This window comes from Nipponia nippon, unplaced genomic scaffold (assembly GCF_047370975.1).
Source record: "Nipponia nippon isolate SJK-2023a ecotype South Korea unplaced genomic scaffold, ASM4737097v1 scaffold_3, whole genome shotgun sequence".
In the NCBI taxonomy this organism is placed as follows: Eukaryota; Metazoa; Chordata; class Aves; order Pelecaniformes; family Threskiornithidae; genus Nipponia; species Nipponia nippon.
Window position 1 is genome coordinate 103,303,189 of NW_028262347.1, and position 15,818 is coordinate 103,319,006.

General features: G+C 46.5%; 1 protein-coding gene across 3 annotated transcripts in view; it reads right to left on the reverse strand.

The window, feature by feature from the left end:
* Positions 1-2,205: 2,205 nt before the first annotated feature.
* ZSWIM8 (zinc finger SWIM-type containing 8) overlaps positions 2,206-15,818 on the reverse strand; it is a 62,341-nt gene continuing 48,728 nt past the window's right edge. For 2 of the 3 annotated variants that reach the window (XM_087767183.1, XM_087767185.1), the window contains 11 exons: positions 14,745-14,976; positions 13,809-13,961; positions 12,820-13,042; positions 12,331-12,620; positions 11,336-11,559; positions 10,547-11,029; positions 9,764-9,932; positions 7,250-7,423; positions 5,705-5,824; positions 4,540-4,718; positions 2,206-3,238 (listed from right to left, as the gene is read on the reverse strand). In XM_087767183.1, the coding sequence (XP_087623309.1) occupies positions 3,035-3,238; positions 4,540-4,718; positions 5,705-5,824; positions 7,250-7,423; positions 9,764-9,932; positions 10,547-11,029; positions 11,336-11,559; positions 12,331-12,620; positions 12,820-13,042; positions 13,809-13,961; positions 14,745-14,976 (2,451 nt within the window). In that variant the 3' untranslated portion in view covers positions 2,206-3,034. The remainder of the gene's footprint in view (positions 3,239-4,539; positions 4,719-5,704; positions 5,825-7,249; positions 7,424-9,763; positions 9,933-10,546; positions 11,030-11,335; positions 11,560-12,330; positions 12,621-12,819; positions 13,043-13,808; positions 13,962-14,744; positions 14,977-15,818) is intronic. The other variant, XM_087767184.1, reaches the window with a different exon arrangement.

Below are 15,818 nucleotides of genomic sequence, written 5' to 3' on the forward strand. Positions count from 1 at the left end.
ACCTCTGCTTTTACAGGTCTTCTGCTGAAATGTCTTTTCAGAATTTCTGAGCCTAAGTATTTTCCCCACTCCTGGAATAGCGACCAAACTGACAAGACTGCACCAGGTAATAATTTTTCTGCTTTAATAGCAGATTAATGCTTCTGGGGCCACCAGGGCTCATCGCATCTCCTATAAAGGAAAAATACCTCAAGAACCTCCCAGCCACATGGCAAGAAAAAACATCATCTCCTTTGTCACCTTCTCCTGTCCTTGCTCAGATATATTTCCATGGGATACGGCTCAGGAACAACAACAGATTGACAGATGCAGAGATCCAGGACTGCAAGTGTGTTCCAGAAGACCTGAATAAATGAGTGTGCAGCACCTCCACACAGCTCCCATCTCTATCTGCTCACTCTGAGGATTTTTTTCAGAGAAAAGACTGGAACCTTCTGAAACTACGGACCTGTGCCTCATACCACTGAGCTGCTTGTTCAGTCAATGTCAGCCTGAGGTGAGATTCCCTGGCTCTTCCTCTGTTTGGGCTCTGCAGCTGCTGGAAGACAACTCTGACAGGGTCTGTCGTGTGGAAGCAGTGCAATCCGTGTGAGGACTAGAATGGGTAAAATAACTGAAGACAAAGTTTTGAGCACAGTGGAAGATAATGAGCATTGTGATTTCTTTTCTCTTCCAGTCTTTATGGGGACTACACAGAATGAAGGCAAGTATACCTCCAGATAAAGTCCATTCTAACCTCACAGTAAGAGGCTCTACTGTATTTTCCCAAAACAAAGATACTGGTGACAGTGCTCTCATGCTCCTGGTGTTTTTTAATTACAGTAGTCTGAAAACTTGCCTGCTCAGGGTTTAAGTGTAGCCTTCAAATAGATATCACAGATAAGGCTTTGCCATTTCATTTCCCTATTCAGTCCAAATCCTCAATGCAGTAACAGTCCATTCAGCTCTTTTGCCCATTTCCCTTCTGCTTCTTCCCTTCTAGAAGATGCTCCCTTCTCTTCCCCTAATTTTTTCCTATAAGCAGTAGAAAGGAAAAGATTAGACTTTATTAGAAAACTAATTTTTCTCCAAACTCCTTTCCCAGTTCTGAACATGCAAGAACCAGAGAGCACAGAAAGTGCTCCAGGGACCCAAACCTTCCAGACATCAGGCTGTGCTCTCCAGTCCAATCCAGGAGTTCTGCCCAATAACAGGCAGCTCATAATCAACATGGGAGTTTAATTTAAAAACCACAAAACTTAACACATTCTTACTAACATCAGCATTTATAATTAGCATGTAACTAGACACCTTATGGAGGAATACAAGGGGCTGTAAGGACATCTTTAAATAGTTACTGTTGCACAATCAGAAGTAGAGGAACCTCAGTCACACTCTCTGGCCTGTGCAGTACACAAAGTCAAACCAAGGGAGCCTGTTCATCTGCTTTGCCTTATGCCTATGAGTTACTTTGTTTATTTTTTAAGAGTATCATTGAAAATATCAAATACAAACAGGCACGTATTTCTAGCTTGCAGAAATTAAAATCTCCCCATGGTCATTGGCTAAACCCAAGTAAGAAGCGCAATACATTACTACTGAGAAACTGGATTCTTAACATCCATCAATCATCTGACTTCCAGTTTTAAAAGCCCTGAAATTTATGTGCTTGTATGCTTACAAATGGCAGCAGCCTTTTAAATTTGCTTGGCATAAAAATAATAACTTTCTAAAATTGATTTTCTGCAATGCCGTCCCTGTTAGATATCTTGCATAGTCCACCAAACATCTCTCTGAACGCGTGGGAGCAGACCGTTCTTCTTTAGCAATTACATCAAAGGTGAGCAGCTACTGTTTTGCATGATACTTTGGAAATACAAAGCTCTGCATTACCACACGGTATCACGGGTGTCAAGACCAGAAAAGGAACCTGGTGGCTGGCAGAAGTGTAGGCAGAACATCCCAGGCTTACCACCAACTCCCTTGACCCATCAACAACCCAGTCCGCACGTACCTCAGCCTCTGCAGAGGCATGTCATTCTCAGAGCAGCACCAAGCAACTTCTGGCTCACAGCTTGTGTAAAAGCTCTGCCCGCCTGCCTTGTGCTGGACTGCTGTTCCCCACGGCAGGACAGCTATCCGCCAGGGCTCACAGGAGCTCCCACTGACACACAGCCGGCCAGCTCCATCAGACTGTCAACATCATAGCAGAGAGAAGAGAGTCGGTCTAAGAAAACAAGTGTTTAATCAGGAAACGAGAAGAGACAAGGGATAAGAAACTGATTACAGGAGAGTAATATCCCAGCCAAAAGAAACACGATTGTACAACTCGGAACGACCAGGATCAAAACATCCTATGAGCCAGCACTGCCCAGTGAGGGACACTCCTGAGAAAGAGCCCAAGCACTTCTGGCGGTCTCCAGGCAGCTCAGCGCAGTCACAGACTCTGACTGCCCAAGCTCCAGCCTCTGCCCTCAGCAGCAGCTGCAGAAAGCCGCAGAAGTGGCCCTGGCCCTGCTACTCCAGTCTCAGCTTCTCTCAGCAGGAGGTGCTGAAATAAATGGAGGGAGCACTGGCTGTGCACAGTAGTCCCAGCCTCTCCCGACAGGAGATGGTGTGTGGACTAAGAGAAGCCCATACAAAAAGAAAAAAAAAAAGTTTACATATTTATAAATGCCAAAATAAATATTTAAGACAGAATCCCCCACCCCTCTAACACGTGCGTAATCACACTGCAAACTGCTCGCAGGACAGCCTCCAGGGGCTCAGGGAAAAAAGCGGTGACTACACCACAGGGCAGCCAGCTCAACTTCCTTCTCGTTTCCTGATGCTTCTGAAGCCTGCAGCCCACTGGGAAGGAGGAGGAAGAGCGAGCAAAGCAGAGCGCCAACACGCAACAGTGCTGGAGAGGAATGTCATGGTATAAATACATCAAATCAGTGGTTTCCAACGAGTTAAAACTAAAATAAAAAAGACACCAGAAGGAAGGATGGTGTAAATGGAACTACAACTATGCAGGGCAAAGGGTTGTGTGTCCGTGGAGCTCTGCCTGCTGTCACGGCGAGAAGGTGGTCATTTCCAGAGAGACCCTTTGCCACAGCTCCTTTGTCTGCTTGCTGCGCTTTAGGTTCTGGAGAATATCATTAAACTGCATCATGCCCATGGGAGTCAGGCAGAAGGCGCTTCTGGCGCTGCGGATGGCATTCACAAAGTCATCGTAGTCAGCTGAAGTGAGATGGATCAGCCGATGATGGATGTACTGGATGGGAACAGGGAAAGAGCCTTAAGGTATTTGCTCACCACCCTCATGCTGGTGACACTCAGAGGAGGACTCGAGCTCCCAGGGCAATACATCACATGATCCTGTTACCCCACGAGAGGTCCCGAGACTCAGAGGCTCTGACAGAGGAGAGCTAGCTCAAAAGACAGCAGTGCTATATCTTATATCCTAACACGGCCAAGGCGAGTGTCCCCTCAGAGCACCAAAATGCACCACACAGCATCAGCAGGTGTTCTCTCCTTCATGAACACCAAATTGTGCCATAGTACAGCGCAAAAGGGCCAGCTAACACTCTACCCCACCATCCACCAGCATCCAACACTTGTACCATTCATTCTGCGGTTTATACAGGGGGACCCAGTGCATTCACTGGACATCTCCTTTGCTAACCGGTATGGAAGGAGTGAGACTTAACACTAAGTTGCTACAAAATATCTCTAGGCTTAGCACTGTCACTTCCATCAGCTTCTCAACTAAGGCCCCAAAGCTGCAGGTCCAGCTTTTGAGAAATTTATTTCCCTAATGTAGTTCAGAAAAAGAGCTCAAGTGAAGAAGCCGTAATTTCTCAAAAATATCACCTAGGTGATAGGACAGCTAATGCAACCTGGACAGTATGTCTACAGAATCACCCTTCTGGTCATTTATTCAAGAGAAGTAGGTACATGTTGGGTATCCTGTTTACACTGTTTTAAGGAACAGGCAGCTCTGGTATTCCAGCTGGCTCACTGAAACACACTTGTCCTGGTTTCAACAAATCCTGAGATATCTCATCCATACTGGTAGCTGACCAAGCCACTTCCACTATTAGTGCCAGCACTGGCACACCAGACAGCCGTGCCAGGGCTTCATGACGAGGGGAAGACAGGCTACAAACAAGGAAAGAAAAGAAAGATAGGCTAGGAAGGGAGGTCGACAGGTGACCTGAAAACATAGCAAAGAAAAAGTACAGAAGTTAAAAGGTACGGGTAGCATTTGGAGAGAGGAAGAAAGTGGACGGGGAACACAGAACCACCCCATCTTTCCTGGTGAGCACAGGAGGCGAGAAGCCTTGGAAGAAGCAGTATAATGGATGCAGCCTCCACAGAGGCAACCAGTGCCTATTCTAGTCCCTACGGAGGGAGAGGGATGCATCAGGCAATGGACCAGTTCAGCTACCAGTACCCAAGGTCCCTTCCCCTCTGTACACACACACACACACACACACACACACACACACACCACCTCCAAGGCAGGCAATGGCCTGGCAGCTTTGACAGGCAGGAAGACAGGCTACACGTTACCTGCAGGTAGGCCTGCTGGCACCTCTGCACCAGCTGGTGGAAGGCTGGGGTACGCAGGTGGTTGTGCACATGAGCAGGGTTGAGCCTCTGTAGAGCTTCCATTATGATCTCCTGGAGCACAAAAGGGCTCAGCACCCCCTTGGCTGCACCAACACAAAACTGATGCACGTAGTTTACACCTGCACAGGAAGGAGAAGTCAGAACAGCAGTGTTAAAGTAAGAGAAACACAAGAAATCAGGTACTTCCCAGCAAGAACCTGGATTTGGAGCACCTTCTTCTCAGTGTAATGTATCCTCCAGCAAGCTTGGGGGAGACACTCTAGCAAACTCATGGGGACAAGAGATTATTCTGATATATCCATCAGGTCTGAGTAGAGACCAGGTACCACCTCAGTCACTGATATTCCCAGTTCACCTGTCTTTAAAGGGGATATGAAAGAAAACTGATGTGCAAGGTAACTACAGAAGCAAGGATACACTGCACATCCTCGCATTGCTTCTTGCCTCCCCATCCAGGAAGCACCTAGATGCTCCAGCACTCAGGCCTTAGGAAGCCTGGAAAGAGAGTCAAGCTTCCCCACTGCTGCCTACAGTAGAGCTTCCCCAGCAGCAGCAGGAGAAACCATGCCACTAGACAGGCTGTTTGTAGAGGAGGTTTTGGTTTTATTTTTTTGTTTGTTTGTTTAAGTTCTTACTGCTGATGAAAGAATTAAAAAAATGAACTGACAAAAAAGATCCAAGAGCAAAGTGGAAGTAAAAACCAAAACAAAAAAACCCAAACAATTGGTGGTTTGAGCACCTATCGCTATAAAAGGTCTTCACAGAAGGTGTAAATATACATAAGAAAGAAGAATACCTACAAGATAGTGGAAAGGGAAAAGAAAAAGTTGTTGTTATAGAATGGAAGAGATACAAGTTCTGAGCCCTGTCCAACCCCATGTACTTCATCCAGTGCCTCAAAATTCAACAGCATGCCTACAGAACCCAGAAATGGGACAACTGCCTGGATGAAAGAGCAGCAGAGATCTTCTGAAACATTCTCAGAAATGGGATCAGGTATCGGGCTCACCCAATCTTTGAAGTTTTACTCTTTGGAGAGCTTTTTCCCACCATGGTCCAAATCCCAGCAAATGGATTTCTGCTGAAGTACTGCTCTGAGCCTTACCTAACTTTGCAGCTAACCCAAGGAGCCATTTTACATCCTCCGTGTAGGGTGGGCTGCGGGAGAAGTTGTTGGGATGGTCGTTGTGAGCTCTTCGGCCAAGCATCTCCAGAGCCAGCATCCCTGTGAGAAAGGGGCAGCCAGAGTCAAGCAGCACTTCTGCCCAGTAAGACTTAGTCTAGCACTTCACTCACTGCAACACAACCTGATTGGCCTGCCCTTCATCAGCGGAAAATTCCCTAGCTGCAAAGCATCCAGAGAGAAACAAAAGGCCCGTCTTGGAGCCTGTCACCACAGGAAGTATCTGCAAGAACATCTGGATCTGCTGCTCCAGGCTGGGAAATCTGCACAGCCATCACACCTCACTAGAGCTGCAAAGAGACACTCTACTAGCACCGACAACAGGGTCAAGCAGACAGCCCCAAAGGCTGCACTACAAGAGATGTCCTGAAAGCAATGCATTTGCTCCAAATTTTGCAGCAGAGAAGCTACCCACATCAACCTACTCAGCTGCAAGACAACAGGCCAACACTGAGCTGCAGTATTGCCAATCTGCAAGAATTTCACTTCTTCCACTACAGTTCTTCACGTAAATCCTCCCATTTAAAAAGTTCTAAAATACCAACAGGCACTATGTCTTGATCTTCCAGACCCTCTTCTCCCACCCCCTTCTCCGGTATTCAGGCTATTAAATGCCTTTCATGGCTTACCACTTACCACAGTGATGTTTCCAATGACATCTGCACCCCTTTCTGGTTAACAAGTACCTTCTTCTCTAGCTTTCAACAAAAAATACCCTCAAGCAACCTCCAGATACCCTTCCTTCTATTTGCTTGCTCTTTCTCTTTGCCCTGGGTTGGCTTTGCTTATCTTAGAGGCTCCCTTCTCCCTCCCCAGGTATCCACTGGGTCGGACCATGACTATGTACAAGTAGCTTACTGCAATCTAAGCTCAATCACAAACCCCAAGACTGATAACCTTGTACCAATGGCAGTTCAGGCAGAGACTCTGCCTCCTCATAACCAGTGTGACTGGGAAAAGAATGCTAATTACATACCTACTCCCCACAAAATATAAGTTCCCTCCATGTCAGCCTTCAACAACCTAGCTGGAGAGGCACAGGGCACATCCCTCTGTGCCTCTGAAGACTCAGCTGGTATTATTAAACTAGAGGTGTGCCTGCACCATCCATGAGCAGCAGGAGCTGAACTCCATTTTCTCACAGTCACAACTTACACAGCCACATCCTCAGAGCCCTATCCAGACTTCTTTGCATGCACCTGCTGAAAGGCAAGACTCTTCCCAGCTCTAACCCGCTCAGCCTTCTCTTCTACTCTGATAGGTCTCAACAGCAACTGTTCAATCTTCTATTGCTTTGTCTCCATTTTTAGCCTCCACATATGATCATGAACTGCCTTTCCCCATGTAAGTAAGATGCCATCACCCCCAACAGGTGCAGTAGCATATTGCCAAATGACAGTGAAAACCTGCAGCCCTGCCCTGAATCCCTTTTGAGGGGGCTGTAGAAACCCACTTGGCCGTCCTTACCAACTCGGTATGCGGAGTGGAGGTAGTGCAGACCCTGGGGGCTCACAGGCTGACTGTGCTGCTCATCCTCGGCAGGAAAACCCCCTGTAACAAGGGAGTTGGGCTGTGAGGACAGAGTTGTCAAGGAAGCCCCCTGAATCGCTGGGAACGTTGATCCTGCATGGACACTTCCTACTGAAGAGAGCAAAACAGCAGCATTAGGACCCACCACCAGCCTAAAAGAAGGTTTACTTGGGCCATCATCTCCCTCACCTGACCGCCCCCTGCCAATGTAGTGTTCTGTTCCCCTAAACAGAACAATACAGCAACCAAAAACCACAGACTTATAACTGAAATACAGTGGGCTAGGAATATCTCTATTTTGTTTGCAAGCAGGGCCTGAAGGGGGTCAGTTACATGGTTGTCCATCTCTTTTGCAGTATACCACAAACATGCACATTATCCATGTTTTACACGTAAATACATGTGTTGACTCAAAGGTCTTTGCTATTATTAAATGACATGCCTGGTTCTGATTTCTTGTTCAAGAAAACAAGCATGTGCATGTCTACACCTGCTGAGAAACTGCTGAGGAAAGTCATTGAGCAGGAACAGTATTACGTCACTCAAAGATCAAGTCTAACATTGTGAGGTTTCTCCACTTCTGCTGTAAGACAGCTATGACTCCCATCCAGCTACCATACAGGAAGAGTGTTACTGGAGGCTAGCCTCCAATCCACCCTCAGAAAGAACAGCCATTGGATATACTGGCAGCACGTACCAACAGTAAAAACAGCAAGGAAACTTGAGAAGCTCTATCACCTTCAGACGCTTAACTAGTATGGGCAAAATCAACAGAAATCACAGGAAAACCCATTACATTGTACCACCTAAACTTGTACAGGCAGCAGTTAACACCGAGTCAGTAAGCTGTACTCTGACGAGGGACTCAAGCTTATCCAACTTCCCTCTCAAGAAAGGTACGGAGAGGAAAAAGCAAGGTTTGCCTGAGAATTCCAGAGCAGAGATGCCATTAGGTGTGTGCACCTTCTTACCCTTATTTCACAGCTGCTCTGTGGTGCTACTACAGCAGCTTGGGCAATGCTCCAAGTTCCGATTTCTCCTCTTCCCCTGCCACCTCCAGCATTTTGTTTTAAATGTTTACTAGTGAATAGTTGAATACCTGAGAACAACGTGCCTCCCAGGAAAGATCTGCCTGACCTCCTCAACCAAGCAGACACACAGTGCCAAACAACCCACAAAATGGGGCAAAATCCATGCTGCATTTGAAGTCTGGCCAAGGAGAATAACCCATAAGAATGAGCTGAACTGTTGCCAGAGCTAAAGCATCATCATGTGACTATGTACTCCAGGAACAGTGTTTTAAGAACTGAAAACAGAAGTTTATGCAAGCTATAAACAATGGCAAGTGGAAAAGGTGGAGTTGTTTTTTCCTTTCATTATTTTAAGTGCTCTAGGATGAGCTAGCAGTTCTGGAAGATTCATAACTCTTTGGAGGAGTACAGAAATGGTTTCTCTCAATTAAGAGTCACAGCATCAGCCCAGGACTAAGGCTGTCAGCAAAGGATGCTCTTCAGATCCTGAGGCCTCCAGGACTATTCTAATTGCTTTTGTGGTGGCTTTTTGGCATCAAAATGCAAGATAAAAATAACTGAAAAGATTGTCCTGATAATCTGGATATGAAGGAGGCCAACCCAGCCCTTAAGTGTTTTCCCATGCACCAGTCTTCCAGCACCTGGTGAGTTGCGAAGCACTGACAAGCAAATGTACAAATAGGCAAACATTACAGCCTCTCCGGTGAGGGGATAACAGAGCCTGGGTCAACCATGACCCACTGGTGCAAAAACCCATGGCAATGAGAGCACATCCACAATTCAGTCAACATCTGCTGTTCCAGTGCTGTACACTACTTGATGGGTCTTCACCACCACTCTAGCCCCAACACAACATGTGAGCAATTGTTCAGATTGCCACTGACACGATCCTGCCAAAACATTTGTCCTCTCTACAGAAGTTCCACATTTTGGGTACTGGCTGCCTCCAATCCCTTCGTGTAGGAAAGACACCTACTAGTGCTACTGTAGCAGAAGTCTGCCTGCTGCCCACTTCCTGCACTCTCTATTCATCTGACCCAAAGGAACCACAAGAGCCTGCTCAAGATCATCTATGCTCACCTTGCCCTAAGAAGATGGGGAATAAAGCTCTCATAAATTAGAAGTCAGAAAGGCCAGGAGGGCTCCAAACACACTTCAGTCTGAGAGGCCAAAATAATCTCATACTGGAAATTTAGCTAAACAGAAATTAAAGCTCCACTAGCTGAATCAGACCCCATTATGAATCCCAGTACCCCCGAGCATGTGCATCTTTAGGCTGGGGTAGATTTTGTCAGATCTTTTCAGTGCAAGAACCCTGGTTCCACCTGTGGTCAATGAGGGGCAGGACTTGACTGGGGTACAGCTAGGAGGCACAGTAAATAAACCTATACTATGCACAGCCCAGGGCTGTAACACTTACTCGCTACATTGGAAGACAGTGACAGCCCTGTCTCACTGTGATAGGGATGCACCGCAATCTGCGTCATGGATGGGACCGGCACACCAGGGAATGACACTGCTGTAGCTGCCAATGACGGTGTTGTTACCGAATAAGGGTACTGTGCTCCAATGAATGCTGGATGGACACCCTAAAATAGAAAATAAGTAACAGTTATGTCTACTTCTTCTGGCCATTTAGAAGTAGTCCAAAACATGATGTCCCCACACAAACCCCAAAGCATTCAAAGTCCAATCTGGCAGGGAGGAGGAAGCATAGGAAGAATCAGCACAGAAACTATGTTGCACCACATGACCATTACATCTTCTTGCTCCTCCTCCTTTTAAATCTAATCAGTTTGCAGAAAACCACTCCAAAAAACTTTCAAAAATATACGGAGGTTAAAATAACCTTTGTTTGGTTTTCCCTCTGTAGTCTCTATTTAGCCTGCAAGCTCTCAAGAAGACAAGCTTTCTGTCCAGTGCCTTCTGAGAAACTATAGAGCAATAAAAATTAAGAACTACTCATGTATTATATTTTACATTCTCTTGAGACTTTACACGCATCCACAGAAGGCTCCTTACAATCCAAAAGCTGAGCTGGGGAGCCAAAGTAAGTATCACAAATCGACAAGTAAGTGAGAGCAGAAGCTTGTTCTCAAGCCATGGCAAGTCTGAGCCCCATGCTCTCCCCAGTCAGACATACTCCCTCTGGAAGTAGTCACACTAAGTCACCGTAAATGAACAAGGCAGAGGCAAAACTCACCTGTGGGTACGCTGAGCCAGGCACCGGGAAGACAGCTGGGCGCGGCATGTGCTGGATAGTGTGTCCAATATACTGGGGATTACAGGGGATGTGAGTCTGAAGGGTGGTGTAAGGGTGGAGGCCCTGCGTGTGTGTATGTGCCATTGCCGGCCCTGCCATTGTATGCTGCTGGTACATGGTTGACCCCACAGAGATCACCGGCATGACCGTTGCTGCCGCGGTTACCGCAGCTGCCACTGTTACAGTGGTCGGCTCAGAGGTCACCCGGTTGTCTGTCAGCCCACGTGCTGCTTCAGAGGCAGCCCGTGCACCACTGGCACTGCAGCCAGTGGCACCTTCTCGCTGGGCTGGGGTCCCACCAACAGTCTGTTCATAAAGCCAGTACCACTGGTGAGCTACTTCAAAGAGGACTTCTGGGTACACACCACCTCCTTTGGCTGCCTCTTCTACTGCCATACAGGCCTTTTCCAGCATCAGACTGTCCTGGGGGCAGTGAAAGAAAAGCAGAAGTGAATGCAAAACCAGAAGCACAAGAAGGCAAAACTACAACAGGAGAAAAGTATAAGGCCCTCTAAAATGACTGACGCTATGGGGAGCAGACAGACCACAACGGGGAGCAGACAGACCACAACTATGCAGCAGAAAAAACAGACTTATTCATGAAACATAAGAAATCCACAGAACTGAGATTAAGGCTGTCAAGTGGCAGAGGAGCCAATCCCACAAGTAACAGCACATCCTTGATGCTGGAAACCAGCTTGCGCTAGCTAGCCCCCATGGGATGCTCACCTGTTCCTTACACTGCACCAGAGCCCTCTGGATCTCATTTGGGTTCAGGGCATGAGCGTGGGGCAGGCAGCTGAGTGCCAGTTCAGCAGCTGCCCGCACCATGTTGGAGTCTCTGGCCCGTGAAGCTCTGTCTGCCAATGATGCCACCTCTGGCGGAGTCAGATGTCCGTCCCAACACTCCACCAAGATGTTCAAGGCTGCACTACCAATCTCCATGGCCTGCCCTAAGAGTAAAAGAGAAGACTCTCACACCACTGTATGCCCAGCACAGTTCCAGTCAGCTTTCCCTCAACAGGAGGTACACTCCTCACTTCTTTCAGGAACAGCAACAGAGCCCAGTTGCTCCTCTTAGGCTCTAAGTCAAATTTAGGCTCTTCCTCCCAAAACAGAGGACAGGCAAGAGCCCTCAATAAGCAAGCAGTGAGTGAGGGTACCAATATCAAAGTTAAGCTAAAGATGCATTTGAGGCAGTGAGAGGAACTTGCTAAGCTGATTTTAGTACCCACAAACCACAGCCTGGACTGTCACTCTATTTCCATCGTGTCAGGAAAACATGACTTTTCAAGAGTGTGTTTTTTCAGGCTCTAGAAGGCATGTGGATAGAGAGCAGGTAGTAGGTCTGGGTGCAAACAGAAGAAGGAAGAAAGTGAAATCCTGAACACAGCCAAAGAGCATGTTCAAACTTGACAAACGTCTGTCTCTTCAGGAGACCCCTGAAGGAGAAGTTAAGACCAGTCGCTGTGTCACAAGTGGTCTATGGCTCTGAGGACTGAAGGATGTTGCAGTATAAACAAGAAGAAACAAGTCACAAGAACTTTCCAGGCCAAAACAAGCACCACCATGTAAATCACTGGTGCTTGGCTTGTACTGCCAGCTGTGCCAGCCGCCTTACATGGATACCACAGCACATTGGCATCACCATCTTTGGCATAAGCTCGCCTCCCTCCCTTCCTTCCTGACCAAAAACAAGCTTCCCAATAAAGTTTTGCTGTAACCTGTGATCCAAGAGACATGGGAGGAGTAAGTTCGAGAGAGCCAGTTGGGAGACACAAAGTTGTGCAGCCCTAGTGCATACAGCCCAATCTCGAAGGCGCAGAGGTGAAGGTTGCGGTGTGGTCCCTGGTGCCCACCACTGGAAGAAGGGTGGGTGAAGATGGAGGTACTGCTGTTTCCACCTGCTTTGATAAGGACTGTCTTGGCCAATTCAAAGTAGAAGTGAGCAGCTGCTTCTGAAGGCTGGTTTGGGACATGAGGAGCATGACTCTCCAGCCGCCTGCCTTTATACCTAGAGGAAAAAGATAGAGGAACCTTTCAGACAGCAACAAGTACCCCAAGTTCACTAGCTGGGGTGCAGAGTTCCTGTCTTTAGGGTCCAGAGGAAACAAAGCAAACACTCCCAAGGAAGTACTTCCTGATGCACACTTGCTAGTTCCCTGACATCAGGCCTAGAGAGGTTGCCTCAGTGCACTGGTATTATTCATTACCTGCCAACTTCCACAGTCTTTGCACGGGCTCCCCCACTGGCTCTCCTACTGCCACTGGAAGAGGAAGATCCCAGCGAATCACTTGAAGAACTGCTGATGCTGTCACTGTCTTGTCCTCTGCCCCAGGATGTTGTTGCCCATCCCCCACGTAGAGGACGCCGACTGAGCGTTGGAGAACTATCAGAGGTGGTTTCAGGAGCACTGCTGTCAATACTAGCCATGCCTACAACACCAGAACCAACACAGTAATGTCACCAGGGCTGGCAAATGTAATGTGGGTAGGTAAACTCCTACCCACATCACCTACAGTCCCAACTACGATCAGTTATGTCAGTGACAGTCAGCCTTACAGTTGCCAGGCATTCAACTTTGCAAATCAAGAGCAATTAAATTAGTCAGTTGGGCCACAGATATCAGTGTCATTTTGGACTTCTTGGATTAAAAAGCAGAAGAGTCCAAGAACAATGTAACTTTATTTCCCCCTTCACACCATCCCAGCCCCTCACTCCATCTGCCAAGCTTTGTGGCAAAATATAACAAGAAGCATCAAATACACACACAAAGTCAAGTTCCACAGATTGTGTGAGTATGAAGAAAACCTTTCTGGTATGTGCCGCACAATTTACACAAAGGTTCTTCACATCCTCAGCCTCTAAATTATACCCTTCCCAAGAGAAATGTAGAGAGGCAGCAGCTCCTCTGAATTTGTTTCTGGACCTAGGAGCACAGTGCTCTGCTCCCAGAGTCCAGCAATTGTTCAGCTCCAGATATCTAATCCATCACTCAGAACATATCGGGTGTGAAAAAGGTATGGTAACCTGCAGGGGGCAGGAAATCTGTGGAGCAAAACCTACCTCTCCATGCCAAACACCTCAGAGACAATCAACAGGAAAGGCTGACAAGTGGAATGAAAGGGCAAGGGAATTGCCAAAACCCCAGCAGGCTGCCTAGCACAGCACTAGATGCTGTATGAACTCGTCAGTTCCTACCTGTGTGTTTCTTCTTTTGCCTGACAGGTGAACCCCAGCATCTCCCATTGTATCCACCTCGGTTTCCAAGGGCCAGACGACTGGGGACCTTTCCCTCTTGTTTCAAGACAGTGGACTCCACAGTTGGCTCACAGGGGGACCTCTGAGAGTTCTCTACATAAACAGGACAGGGACACGGTAAACATTATGATTTGTTTCTATATCTCTAAAACCAGATGTGGCCATTTAAGAGACACAAAGATCAAAAGATGCAGGACTTTTATAGAATGAGTGGTATTTATGAGCAGGATTATCTCAATTTTCTTTCAGTATTAAGCATATCATCCAATACCAGGCAAAAAACATTTAATCGTAACTCAAGATCTCGAAAATTTTCTGCAACTACAGAAAAATTTTAGAATAAAAATTCTCCAGCAACCCCAACCTTATTGCAGTCATCCTCAGCTAGTACTGATCTCTTTGGGAAGTGTTAAGAGAGCATCTGCTTTCCACCAAATGCTGCTGTATGTGATGTTTGCCACCAAAGTGGAGGCATAGCTTGAAGAAAACCACATTTATCTCCAATGCCCTTCCACAATCTTAGTTATTTATTCTGCATGAAGGTACCTGATTCAGTGTGTAACTTTTTGAAATACTGCACCTCTGTGATACAAATCTAAAAGATGAAGTCACAGTAGTTTTATGTTAACTGGTCATACAACTGGCTCAAGATAGGAAAACCTGAAAATTAGCTTGAATTCCTATGCAACAACAATGTGTACCAAAATGGACCCAGCCAAACACATAACAGGGGAATGACATTCTAGTAACCACCAAGCAGCCAGATGGTAATATAAATCACGCTGACTACTTCCCAAAACAGACAAAAATGTACAGTGACAGTTTTGCACTGATAACAGAAGGGTTTCAGCACAGCCCTTACACAGCACCTCTTACCCTGTGCGCTCTTCTCCACGAAGTTCTCAGGACTGCTCTGGACTGCAGTGCTTACAGCAGCTTGCTGAGTGACAGAAGTCCCTGGCAGCTGCTGGATCGCTGCAGTGGACTGGGCAGCGTGTTTGGAAGGAGATTTTTGATTTGCTACTGTAGGCTTGCTGGATGAGTAGAAGGAACTCAGAGTCTGTGGTTTGTGAGTTTGACTCTCTCTGTCTAGAAGTTTGTCTAAAATCTTTAACAGCAAGGAGGGGAAAAAAAAAAAAAAAAAAGAAGAAGAGGCATTACAGTAAGACATAGAGGGAAAGTAACAAACCAGCTTCCTGAAGGGCAATAAATTCCATTTGGTTGGAAAAAAAGAAAAAGTTCATTCTCTAGAAAGTAGACACGTCTTCCTGCACTGAAGATCAGCGATGCACAGTTGAGAGCCATGTGGCCTGCATTACTGAAGAAGCAAAGATTCATTTGTACTCAGTAATATCCCCATTTTCACTTGCTTTACTTGGAAAGCACCCAAAACTCACAATACAGGAGTAATTCTGGTACATCAAGGACAGAATGGAGGACTCTATATTTAGTTCTGCCAGTCCTTAGATGTTCTTGTTCAAGTCACCAAAATTCTTTGCTCACCATCCAAAAAATCCTGTCATACCATTACTGAGAAACTGGTAAAGCCTTTTCAGACTTTCAGACACTAGAGAAATTGCCTTCTACCAGCCTACAACAACACTTTCTTATCCTCACTTATTACGTAATTGGGGAACAATGCATGACCACATTTTATGGGTTTGTCCATTTCTGCTGTTTATTTTCCACACGAAATGAACACCACGAGTGTGACAGAGCATTTATTTGCATATGACTGATATCACAGTGTCCCTGTTATTCCCTGTAGAAGAGTATACCAAAAGTGCTTCTCCTTTAGGAGACAGAAAGACACTAATAATATTCTTGCTGGGTGGGAGTGTTTCTGAATATAAAAGATTAATAAAACCCTTCGTAAAGCTTCAGCAGTTTTTTATACTTATTCCTTCCTTTGGGGTGGAGGGGGCAGAGTTTTACTGTCTCTCTTGCATG